The sequence below is a fragment of the Protopterus annectens genome, chromosome 3.part0 (genome assembly GCF_019279795.1).
Source record: "Protopterus annectens isolate FY-2018-M chromosome 3.part0, PAN1.0, whole genome shotgun sequence".
Lineage (NCBI taxonomy): Eukaryota > Metazoa > Chordata > Ceratodontiformes > Protopteridae > Protopterus > Protopterus annectens.
The window spans coordinates 1931500850-1931512281 of NC_056731.1; the positions used below are offsets into that span (position 1 = coordinate 1931500850).

General features: G+C 43.8%; 1 protein-coding gene across 1 annotated transcript in view; it reads left to right on the forward strand.

The window, feature by feature from the left end:
- Nucleotides 1-11432, forward strand: part of PTPN23 (protein tyrosine phosphatase non-receptor type 23) — a 1983393-nt gene that overhangs the window by 199756 nt on the left and 1772205 nt on the right. Inside the window, exon 3 of the mRNA XM_044066015.1 lies at nucleotides 2043-2170. Coding sequence (XP_043921950.1) covers nucleotides 2043-2170 — 128 coding nt within the window. The remainder of the gene's footprint in view (nucleotides 1-2042; nucleotides 2171-11432) is intronic.

The following is an 11432-nucleotide window of genomic DNA, read 5'->3' on the forward strand; positions in this document are numbered from 1 at the left end:
GCCAGGGTGCTATTCGTATTTTAGTTTTGATTGACCGTTTTGGCACCTGAGAGTCAAGTATGTTAAGAAATGTGTCATTAAAGAGAGTCACTGCCTCGTCTAGGGGAAGTTACTTTAGCTATGACCAGTTACAGGACTTGAGTTCCGTTTGAATATTTGTAGGCTCAAAATTTTTCTCGTTTCTGACGAACCTATAAATGGGCAGTCTAGCGCTGATGGTTTTGTCTTTCATTATGTATGTGACCCAGGTGATCACTAAGATCGTTGGGGAGAGTCCCAGACATATACTTATGGGGGAGACTATTGGTGAGTATCCAATCAAGAATACTCTCTTTTTGGTTGGAATTTCCTGATGTTCTTCGTGTTTCACTGTTGCGGTCATAACTGTAGGGTGCTCCTGCCGGTTAAGAATGTTCTCCATTGTTTCTGAATTGTTCCCAGGGGGGATATATATCTCAATTAGATTTATGCTTTTTTGATTGTTTAGTTGTAGTTTTAGAGCTAATAATTCAGCATTGGAGACCTGGGGTGGTTGAATGGGATTAATTATGATGTTAAGTGTGCTTTTGTATAGGACAGCTATCCCACCACCCCTTTTCTTTATGCACTCAACCCTGAGTATGTTGTTCCCGGGTGGCAGGATCTCATTATCTTTGGTTAATGGCTTAAGCCAGGTTTGTGATAGACACATTATGTCAGGGAGGTAAGTTGCTAACACTGCATGTAGGTTATGTACCTTGTTGTTTATTGAATCCCCAAATGATGTGGATACTCTACAAAAGGGCCTTACAGAAACATATGCTTGGTGCCAGAGCCATGGGCTCAAGCTCAATGCCAAGAAATGTATAGTTATCCCCTTTGGGAAAAAACATTTACCCGTGAATTACCACATAGGTGGCAGTACACTAAACACCAAAAGTGTGATAAGAGACTTGGGGACACAGGTGGACAGTGGTCTCACCCTCTATAACCACATCGCCACAATAGTCAAGAAATCCTTCTATGTATCACACCTCATCACTAAGGGCTTTTCATCCAGAAAAAAGGAGGTCATTGTCCCACTGTACTCATCCCTCATTAGACCCATTATAGACTACAATGCCTCGTTTGGTATGTACCTCTCAAGACATATGCAACAACTGGAAAGGCTGCAGAAATACCTCACTAAAAGAATCACAGGCCTAAAGCAGATGCCCTGTGCTGACCGCCTTAAAAATACTCCAGCTATACTCTGTCTCATATCGTCTACTCAGAGGCGATCTCTGCTTAACATACAAGGCCATGTCAAACCCAGAGCTGTTGGACATGTACACTTAAAGAAATCCCAATTCCTCAGAGCCACACACTCCAGGGATCTAAACCTTGTCATCACAATAAACAAAGCATGCTGGAGGGATAGGTTCCTGACCAAGAGACTCCCCAGACTCTGGAATAGACTGCCCATACATGTCAAGCAGAGCGCCTCTTTGGCCCTTTTCAAAAGGAACCTTAACAATTGGATGGGTGAAAGGAAATGCACCCCAGGGAACATGCCAGTCGACCTGCTAGACAGGGGTCCAGGGAAGTAAATAGTGTGGGAAGAAATAGCCAGGGAATTGTTATGGCTAGGCTTGTATAGGCCCTAGGGCTGATAGCCTAGTACCAGCCTATGAACCTATGAACTTTTAAGGTTTGCTTTTGGCTGTTGGTCAGCTTCGCCATGGAGTATATTATGGTCCATCCCTGTTGCCATATCACATGATTGTAGTTTTGTACTGTCTATAGCTGCATTTTATTTGCCACACTTTAGACAATCCTTTGGACCAGGCCTTCGGCTGCTGCAATATTGTGAGAATTGTGATACAGGAAGGAAAAAAGGATCACTATAGAATTGTTTAATGTGCAGAATGGATTTCTTAATTTTAATTGTTGTGATTGGTATTTGTCTTTGAATTAATTGTGGTTACTGCCTTTTTCCCTTTATTGATGGTCGTAAAATATTTGTTTAAGGTAATCTATTTAATAGTTTTCCATGCTCTTTAGTGAATGCTTCTGTTTTACAGAGTGCAGTTACAGTGGCTAGAGATTTTGAAGGATGCAGCACACTGCGCAAATACTTTGGGCAGCTTCATTATCTTCAGAGTCGTGTTCCCATGGGATCTGAACAGGAGGCATGTGTTCCTGTCACATGGTGAGCCGATTTTGTTCTTGGTCATTTTTATATTTACTTGTTTTCATAAGCAAATACATCAATAGTTTTTGGTCTGTGTCCAAATTCACAACCCTCAGATCTGTTGCAGATGTGAAGGAAACTTATTCAAAAGCAAGTACCAGGCAGACTGATTTGAGTGGTTAAGTGGTAGAGATGTACAGTTTACACAGCTGCTTAAGATGTCATTCCTGAATCAGCATGATTAGTTTGTGAAAGTAACAAACATTATACCCCTTGTATGTGTGATGGTGGTAGGGGAAGACAAGTTAACATGAGCATGTGAATTTTTAACTGCATGGATTTCTAATCTGTCAGGATTACCTTATTTCCTTATGTGACCAGACATAATCTCTGAAAGCATTGTACAAATTTGGAAACTTCTGATTTGTACAGAGTGCGTATGTAGAAACTTGGAATGTCACACATCTCTTTGTTTCTGTTATGTTGGATTTGGTTATATTATATTCACACTTGATAAAATACATTCCTTGGAGAGTATGCCTAGTAAACCGTCTTTTTTCTCTTTCTTTATTAAACTGACCTTGCCAGCTAACAAAATTCAAATAAACACACTTGCCGTCATTCAAAGCTGTAGCAAAAATGGGACAAGAGGACAGCTGCCCCAAGACAGCATGGCATTAAATATACTGATCCCAAGGATATTGCCAATATCCTGGGAGATCGAATTAGTGGCAACTTCACTCCCCTCTCACCCCCTAAAGGGCCCATCTCAATAGCAAAAGATTGCCAAATTCTGGTAATCACGGCCACACAGGTAGAAACCACACTCTTCAAAGCTAAGAATACAGCATCCATGGAACCAGATGACATCCTGGGCAGTTTACTACATGAACTACAAAATGAACTGGCACCTCACCTAAGTGTCATGTTTAATCATAGCCTCACCTCAGGCTTCATGCCCACTGAGTGGCGCACAGCTACAGTTATCCCACTCCACAAGGGGAGATCCACCTTGGATCTCGGGAGCTACTGCCCCATCAGTCTGACGAGCCTGTTCTGCAAGGGCATGGAGCGCATTATCATGGAACTTATAAACAAAGAAATTGGCAACCTTCAAATACTGGACTCCACCCAGTTTGGGTTTGTGAAGGGCCGATCTTGTCTCCTGAACCTGATTGACTTCTTCGAATCAGTCTCCAGAGCTGTGGACGAGGGTAAGGCGGTCCACACAACCTATCTGGACCTCGCCAAGGCCTTCGACACCATCCCCACTCTAGAATCATAGATAAACTTACTAAGCTGGGCTTAAATCCCTATGTCACTCGATGGGTTGCCAACTGGCTTACTGACAGAACCCACACTGTAAAAGTAGCCGACTCTAAATCCAGCTCCAGACAAGTGGAGTACCTCAGGGTTCAGTCCTGGGACCGCTCTTGTTTGGCATCTACTTCTCTGAAGTACAGGCCAGTACTAAGGGACTCTGGCTAACAAAGTTTGCAGATGACTGCAAAACTAGGAGCCATTATTGAATCCCCAAATGATGTGTATATTCCACAAAATGGCCTTACAGAAACAGATGCTTGGTGCCAGAGCCCATGGGCTCAAGCTTAATGCCAAGAAATGTATAGTTATCTCCTTTGGGAAAAAACATGTACCCATGAATTACCACTTCAGTGGCAGTACACTAAACACCGAATGTGTGATGACTTAGGGACACAGGTGGACAGTGGTCTCCCCTTTGATAACCACATCGCCACAACAGTCAGGAAACTCTTCTGTGTGGCACACTTCATCACTAAGGGCTTTTCATTCAGGAAAAAGGCGGTCATTGTCCCACTGTACTCATCCCTCATTAGACTCATTATGGAGTACAACGCCCTGTTTGGTATGTACCTCACAAGACATCTGCAACAGCTGGAAAGGCCGCAGAAATACCTCACTAAAAGAATCACAGGCCTAAAGTAGATGCCCTATGCTGACTGTCTACAAAAACCTCCAGCTATACTCTGTGGCATATCGTCTACTCAGAGGAGATCTCTGCTTAACATACAAGGCGATGTCAAACACTGAACTGTTGAATATGCTCCACTTAAAGAAATCCCAATCCCTCAGAGCCACACACTCCAGGGATCTAAACTTTGTCATCACAGTGAACAAAACATGCTGGAGGGGATAGGTTCCTGACCCAGAGACTCCCCATACTCTGAAATAAACTGCCCATACATGTCAAGCAGAGCACCTCCTTGGCTGTCTTCAAAAGGAACCTTGATGATTGGATGGGAGATAGGAAATTCACCCCGGGGGATCATGTCAGTCGCCCTTCTAGACAGGGGTCCAGGGAAGTAAATATTGTGGGAAGAAATATCCAGGGAATTATTATGGCTAGGCTTGTATAGGCCCTAGGGCCGATAGCCTAGTACCAACCTAGGAACCTATGAAGTACAAGCTGTTAGTTGAGGTTCCTGTTGATTTCTGCAGGCAGTATTGGCAAGTCAATTAAGCAGCTACAATTGTAAATCATAGCTACTTCTGTGATGGTCCGTCTATGTGTACAGAACTGAGCTATACTTTTTCTTTTCTACAGCTTAGCAGAGCAATTTAACACAGAGCTTGGCACTTAATATCTTTATTTAGCCCAAAAATAGTTCTTGAATTTCTAAAAGAAAAAAATTTGCCATGGGGCTTTGCTACAGTGTAGTATAAATGTGAACAATGATTCATTCTGTACATATTGGATATACATAAATAAATGGCTGATGTGAAGTTGTCCTATCTCGTCTTCATTCTGTACTGATGAGTTCAGAACCGATCCTCTGTTCCGACTCGGCCATTTACTAATGCTCGAGGTCTTCAACCAGCTTGTGGCTTACTCCCTATCCCATGATTCTCTAGTGGATTTCCCAGATCTTGTTTGCCGCTGAAGCAGATCGGGTCATTCAGCTAGCTCTGGCTAAGTGAATTCTTTATATTTTTGATACTACTTCAAGTTTATATATCTAATCTTTCCTTTAGTACAAAAAAAACTGAAGTTTTTTTCACTCAGATTAAATAGAGAGCATATTTTCTTCATTTTCTAGTGTGTTGTGTAGTTTTTGGCTGTTCTTTTAGGCCTATAAATATCCCTTTCCTGTTTGCAGTGCAATAGTTTAGAGTAGTAAAATAGTTACATTTAGGATTGCAGTTGTTATAGTACTTTATATAGATAGGTGGGTGCCTTTATTATTCAAAATTCTTTCCTGTTTAACAGAATTACATAGTGTTAAGTACTTTGCATAGTACCTTCTCTGTGTTTTTTCTTAGAAGCAAGTTAGAATTTCTTTTTAGCTCGTTTAAATTAGAGAGCTATAGAGCCCGTTTTAGTTAGAGGGCTATTCCTTTTTTCCTGAGTGACTAATTTCTTGGATGATGTCAAAACAAGCTAAAGAAGTAAAACTTTTGGATTTTTAAAAAGTGCCCTAAGTGCACACAGAAAAGGTCAATTATGGATGGACATACAGAATGTGTTTACTGCCTGAGGGCAATTCACTTGCACTAGTCGTGCTCCATATGCCACTCCTTTAGCTCCAGAGTTCTTCATGAAAGAAAAAAACTAATTAATACTAAAATGATTATTAAAGTCTTCTTTTTCTGAAGCCCTAGAACAGAGTCAAGGAACTCCAGGGAAATCCATGTCTCTGACCCAGAAACCAGAAAAGACTTCAAAGAGATCATCTTCCTCTTCTTCAGTAAGGTTGGAACCATCCACAAATTTGCGCAGGATGTCTCCGACTGTGACTAAACAAATTGATTCTGAGACACCTTCCACTTTGCCTCCATCTCTGTCGGAGCCAATGGTCGTACAAGTTAAGAGCCACTCCCCTGATTTGGAGCCGGTATCTCCAAAATTGAGATCGCCCTTATTACATTCTGTAGCATCTCCAGCCCCATCCTCTCGATCTTTCAAAAGCCTGGCTGACTATGATGTGGATCGTGTGGTGCAGAGACTTTTAAAGACACCAGCGCTGGCCAGGCTTTTGTCAGAAGCAACCCAAAAGGTTTCGGAGCCGACTAGACCTGTCCCCTTAATGTTGATTCCTCCTCCGACCCAAGTTGTAGCTTTAGAGCCGGAATGCATGGAACTGATAGTGATGGAACCTTTGTGCCTAGACCTGCTCCAGGTTCTTCGGTTCCGGCTGCTCCGACTACCTTGGTGCCGTCTGAGGGCTCTGGTAGCCAACATTCTCCGGTCGGGTCTGGGGAGGACAATTGGACCGAGATTTTTTCAGTTCTGAACTTGCTTCTTGAGGCTTCGGCTCATGTGAGTTCAGATCCTGCCTCTGACTCTGAGCTTTCCCCCATGGTGCCAGGGAAATGTTCACATTCCTTGAAATCAGGAGTTTTAAACCATGGGTGGGGGGCTTTTGCGGCTGTGAGGAGAGCACTGTCCCCATGGGCATCGTCACTATCTGATCCAGACATTCCTTCCCCAAAAGCACCGGTTTCCATCTTGGCACAACCAATTCCACAGAAGCATAGAGACCCGAAACCTCAGGATGCCCCAGTGAGTGAACCCCTCTCTTCCGAAACCTCTCTGGAATGTCCTTCTGAAGAGGTCCCTTGGAAAAGATTTTGTAAGAGGAAGCATTTGGACTCCCCAGAGGAGTCAGTCACATCCGATATGGACCTCAATGATTCAGAAGGGTCCCCAAGGTCGCTCTCTGCGGATGTCTCCATTGCAGACATCCTAGAGATTCTTAAACAGAGTGGCGGCTGGAGCCCATTACCCCTTCAGATGAGGAGTCCATCTACCAGAAGGCTTTTGGGTCTTGCCCTTCCGCCACTTGGATGTCTCCGCCTTTCCACGAGCTTGTAGAACTAGTTTGCTGAAAGGCGTGAGAGTCTCCAGACACAGTGGAGCCTGTCCCTAGGAGGCCAAATAAGTTCATCACATCACCGGAAGACAAGAGATTCTTAACAAAAGGGGTCCCTGTAGATGCTATGGTGGTGGCGGCAGCCACCAAAATGGAGTTATCTGAGACATCCACATCTGTCCATCCCCCAAACAGAGAGTCACGTACAATGAACAGATACGGAAAGTGCATGTTCTCTTCAGGGGCCTTTGTGCTCAGGTCCCTGAATTATCTTATCCATTTCACAAGGTTACAAAGAGAGCTCCTAAAAGAGCTTGAAGATACTCTCCAGGGTACAGTAGCTGCAGGGGTAGTAGATAAGGTATCTTCACAGCTTGCCATCCTCAATTCATTAGTCAGCTCATCCATTTGGCTCGTTTCTTATGCAGTTGATGGAGCGAGTACTGGAATTGCCCTTGGGCAACATTCCTGGATGCACTTGTGTAACTTTGCGGAACACTTCAAGTCATCCTTCGTCAATACCCCCGTTCGACGGCTCCTCCTTGTTCGGGCCTAAAGTCAAAGAAGCACTAATCAGGTGTGAACAGGAAAGGAAGACTGTCATCAGAGTCCGTTTTTCCACACCTTCTAGACCCTACCCCAAGGGTCAAAATGGAGGAAAAAATGTGGTTTCGAAAATCAGAGTCTTTCAAGAGACACGTGGTGAGCCTTTCCCCAGAAGCAGAGGGGGAAGCAATAATGGAAGACGCTGATCATGCGACAGAGGAGGTCTACAGAACCAGGACAACAGGGAATCAGTCCTTGGTAAGCCCTTTCAGCGCTCTTGAAAGGAGGCCCATCTGTCCCTCTGTGGCGGCAGTTGGGGATCTGCCTGGCTAAAAATAACAAAAGACAAGTGGGTACAAAGCATTATATCTAGAGGCTACTCTGTACCCTTTTTCTTGCCATCCCCACAAATAAAAAGGCGTCCGTACGTTCCACCTAGTCACAGGAAACGGGCAACCATAGAAATTCAAAAGCTGCTAGAAAAAGTGTCATCCAGTCAAGTCCCCACAGACCAGATAGGATCTGGGACTTACTCAAGGTTCTTTTTGGTTCCAAAGAAAACAGGGGACTGGAGACCTATACTGGATCTCAGCAGACTGAACAAGTCCGTTAAAAAAAGACAAAAGTCCAGATGGTCGTACTGCAGTCGATACTTCCTTTTCTGGGAAAAGACAATTGGATGTGCTCTATAGACCTCAAAGATGCATATTAACATATATAAGAATGAACAGGCCATCCAGGAGTCTATCTGTGCTTTCGGGTGAGAGCCAGTCACTACCAATATCAAACTCTGCCCTTTGGCCTCACTACAGCCCCCATAGTGTTTACCAAATACATGGCAGTAGTCACGGTTCACCTGAGGTGTTTAGGATTCCAAGTGTTTCCATAACTAGACAACTGGTTCCTAACCACCACCACCAAGCATCTACTCATGCAAGCAAGAGACATTACCTTGGAACGCTGTGCTCCATTAAGGATTACAGTAAATTTTGGAAAATCTGCCTTATTGCCATCTCAACGTATCGTTTTTATAGGCGCAGAGTTAGATACTAAAATAGTGATAATCAAACTACCACCAGACAGAGTACAGGCACTTTGACTTCAGATAATAGATCTCCTGTTCAAATCAAAGGTTCAAGTGAGGACATTTCTAAAGGTGCTGGGGACAATGGCAGCAGCAAGAAATGTAATCCCATTAGCAAGGCTACACATAAGAATTCTTCAGTGGCTTCTATTTACCCAGTGGTCCATGCAGGAACTTCCTGTGTCGCATCAGATAGCATTAACGGAATCTTGCAAGAGAGACTTTGTTGGTGGCTTCACTCGAATCAAGTAATGGCAGGTTGATCCTTTATTTCCCCCTTACTCCGGTAGCTACAGTGACAACGGACGCTTCCCAGATAGGGTGGGGGGGTATTATCAATGAAGAACAGCCCAAGGCACTTGGCAGGATCACGAGGCTCATTTGCGCATCAATGTCCTAGGGATGAGAGCGGTGCTGATGGCATTTTAGGCATTCCAAGACTCTCTTCCGATAGGTACAATTGCAATACAGACAGACAACATGTCAGTAGTATGGTGCATAAACAAAACAAGGAGGAATCAGATCTTACCCCCTTTGTCGAGAGGCCCTGAGAGTATGGCTGTGGGCGACTTCCTCCCAACACTTTCTGGTAGCAATGCACATCCTGGGGAAATCCAACTTGATAGCAGACAAACTCAGCAGAGCAATTCTGATGCCACACGAGTGGTCCCTAAAGCGAGAAGTAGCGGAAACTATCTTTCACAGATGGGGCCAGCCTTGCTGTGATCTTTTTGCCATTTCCACGAACTCAAAATGTAGCAGCTTTTTTTCCCCTAATCCCCAAGGGATGCACTTGTGCGTGATTGGTCCATGGGTCTCCTGTATGCGTTTCCTCCCTTTCCCCTAATACCCAAAGTTCTTCAGAAAGCCAGCACATTGGAAAGGACCTTAATTCTGATAGCCCCTTACTGGCCTCGTCAAATCTGGTTCCCCTTCTTGAGGCCTCATCTTCAGGAGGGGCCTTGGATTCTAGACTCAGTGCCAGATCTTCGGACCCATTCATCAGGAGGCCTCCAGCCATCTCTTCACACCTTCAAGTTAACAGCTTGTCTGCTCCAATTCCACACATAGCCAGGCTACAAAGGTTTACACCTGAAGTACAACACATCCTGATTTCTTTTCTTTTCATAAGATGGCCATGAGAAAACTGTACCTTAGCAAATGGAAAATATTTTCAATCTGGGCCTTACAGAATCATATTGATCCTTATTCAGCACCTGTATCGTCCATTCTGGAATTCTTAGTGAAGCTTTTTAATGAGGGAGCAGCTGCAGCAATTTCAAATTTTAATTTTAGAAATGATCAAATATTATGTCCCACAGACTTTCTGAAGCCTTTCTAGGTGGCACAAATCTGTTAAGACCTCCCATAAAACCACCCATTCCACTATGGAAGCTAAATTTTGTATTATCCATTATAATCCTCCCCCCTTTGAACCGGCAACATCTTGCGACTTAAAATTCTTAATGTGGAAGGCTACTTTTCTAGTGGGTATCACTTCAGCTAGGAGAATTTCAGTCACAAGCTTTATCAGTCAAACCCCCGTACCTGTTATTCCACAATGACAGTCTCTCTCTACACACAAATCCTTCATTTTTACCAAAGGTATGTTCAGAATTCAGTCTAACTCAATCCATAGAACTTCCTGTGTTCTTTCCCAAGTATGGCAATAAGGCAGAATGTATGCTACACCAACTTGATGTTCATAGACAATTACGCTTCTATTTACATAGAACAAATCATCATCAGCTCCCTTTTTCCCATTTTTTTCTACATGGGGTTGGGGTATTGTGTTGACTGTCGCCAACTCTCTCGATTCAGTGCCTTACTCCTGCCTTCTTCAACACTCATGCATGACTGTCGCAGATCTTCTTTCACACAATCCATCCACCTCTTTTTGCTGGGCGTCCTCAACTTCCTCTTACCTTCTTCCTGTCTGTCCCAAATCTTCCTCACCAGATTGTCTTCTGCTTTTCTACACAAGTGCCCAAACCACTGTAATCTGTTCTCTTTGATCTTTTTTGCATTGGAGCTACTTTGGCTTCTGCTGTTATGTCTTCATTTCTTTGCTGTCCCACAGTGTGCATCCTACCACCTTTCTCAGGCACTTCATTTCCATCACCTCTAGCTTCTTCTTTGCTCTACCTCTACTGCCGGGTTTCCTGTACCCCATACAGTAGTACTGGTCGCCTCCACCACTGCGCTGGCACACCTTGCTTTTCAGCTTCTTTTGGCATTCTTCTGTATGTAGACTACACCTGATACTCTATGCTGGTTGGCTGCTTTGCCCTCTGATTCTAGCTTTTGACTTCTTCATTCCAACTACGCTTCTCCTCAACTACCCTCCCAGATACTTGACTGTTTGCTGTTCTACTATCTTCCTTCCATCTCTTCATCTGTCTTCTTCTGATTTTCCAATTTGCTGTATTACCACCATTTTATCTGTGCTTAGTTTAATCCATGTGCCGCTATTGGTTGCATTTGCTCCTATCCTTGCTGGAAGTTCTAGCTCAGAGTCCTCTGGCTGTACTGCCACTTCGTCTGCAGCCACAGCAGCTTTGTTGATCTGTCCCCTCCAACCTGTTTGCTAATGTAGTCCATCACCAGTATGTACAGCAGTGGGCACAGAGCTGAACCCTGATGAACACAGAACAAAAGAATTCAGAAAGTCTGACAATCTTTTTGTATCCTTTTCAAACAAAAAGGTGCTGCAGTAACAAAAATTACTTTATCCAGATGGTTGTCTGATTGCTTCTCTTTCATTTACCAATCAGTAAACAAACAGCTGCCAGATAAAATA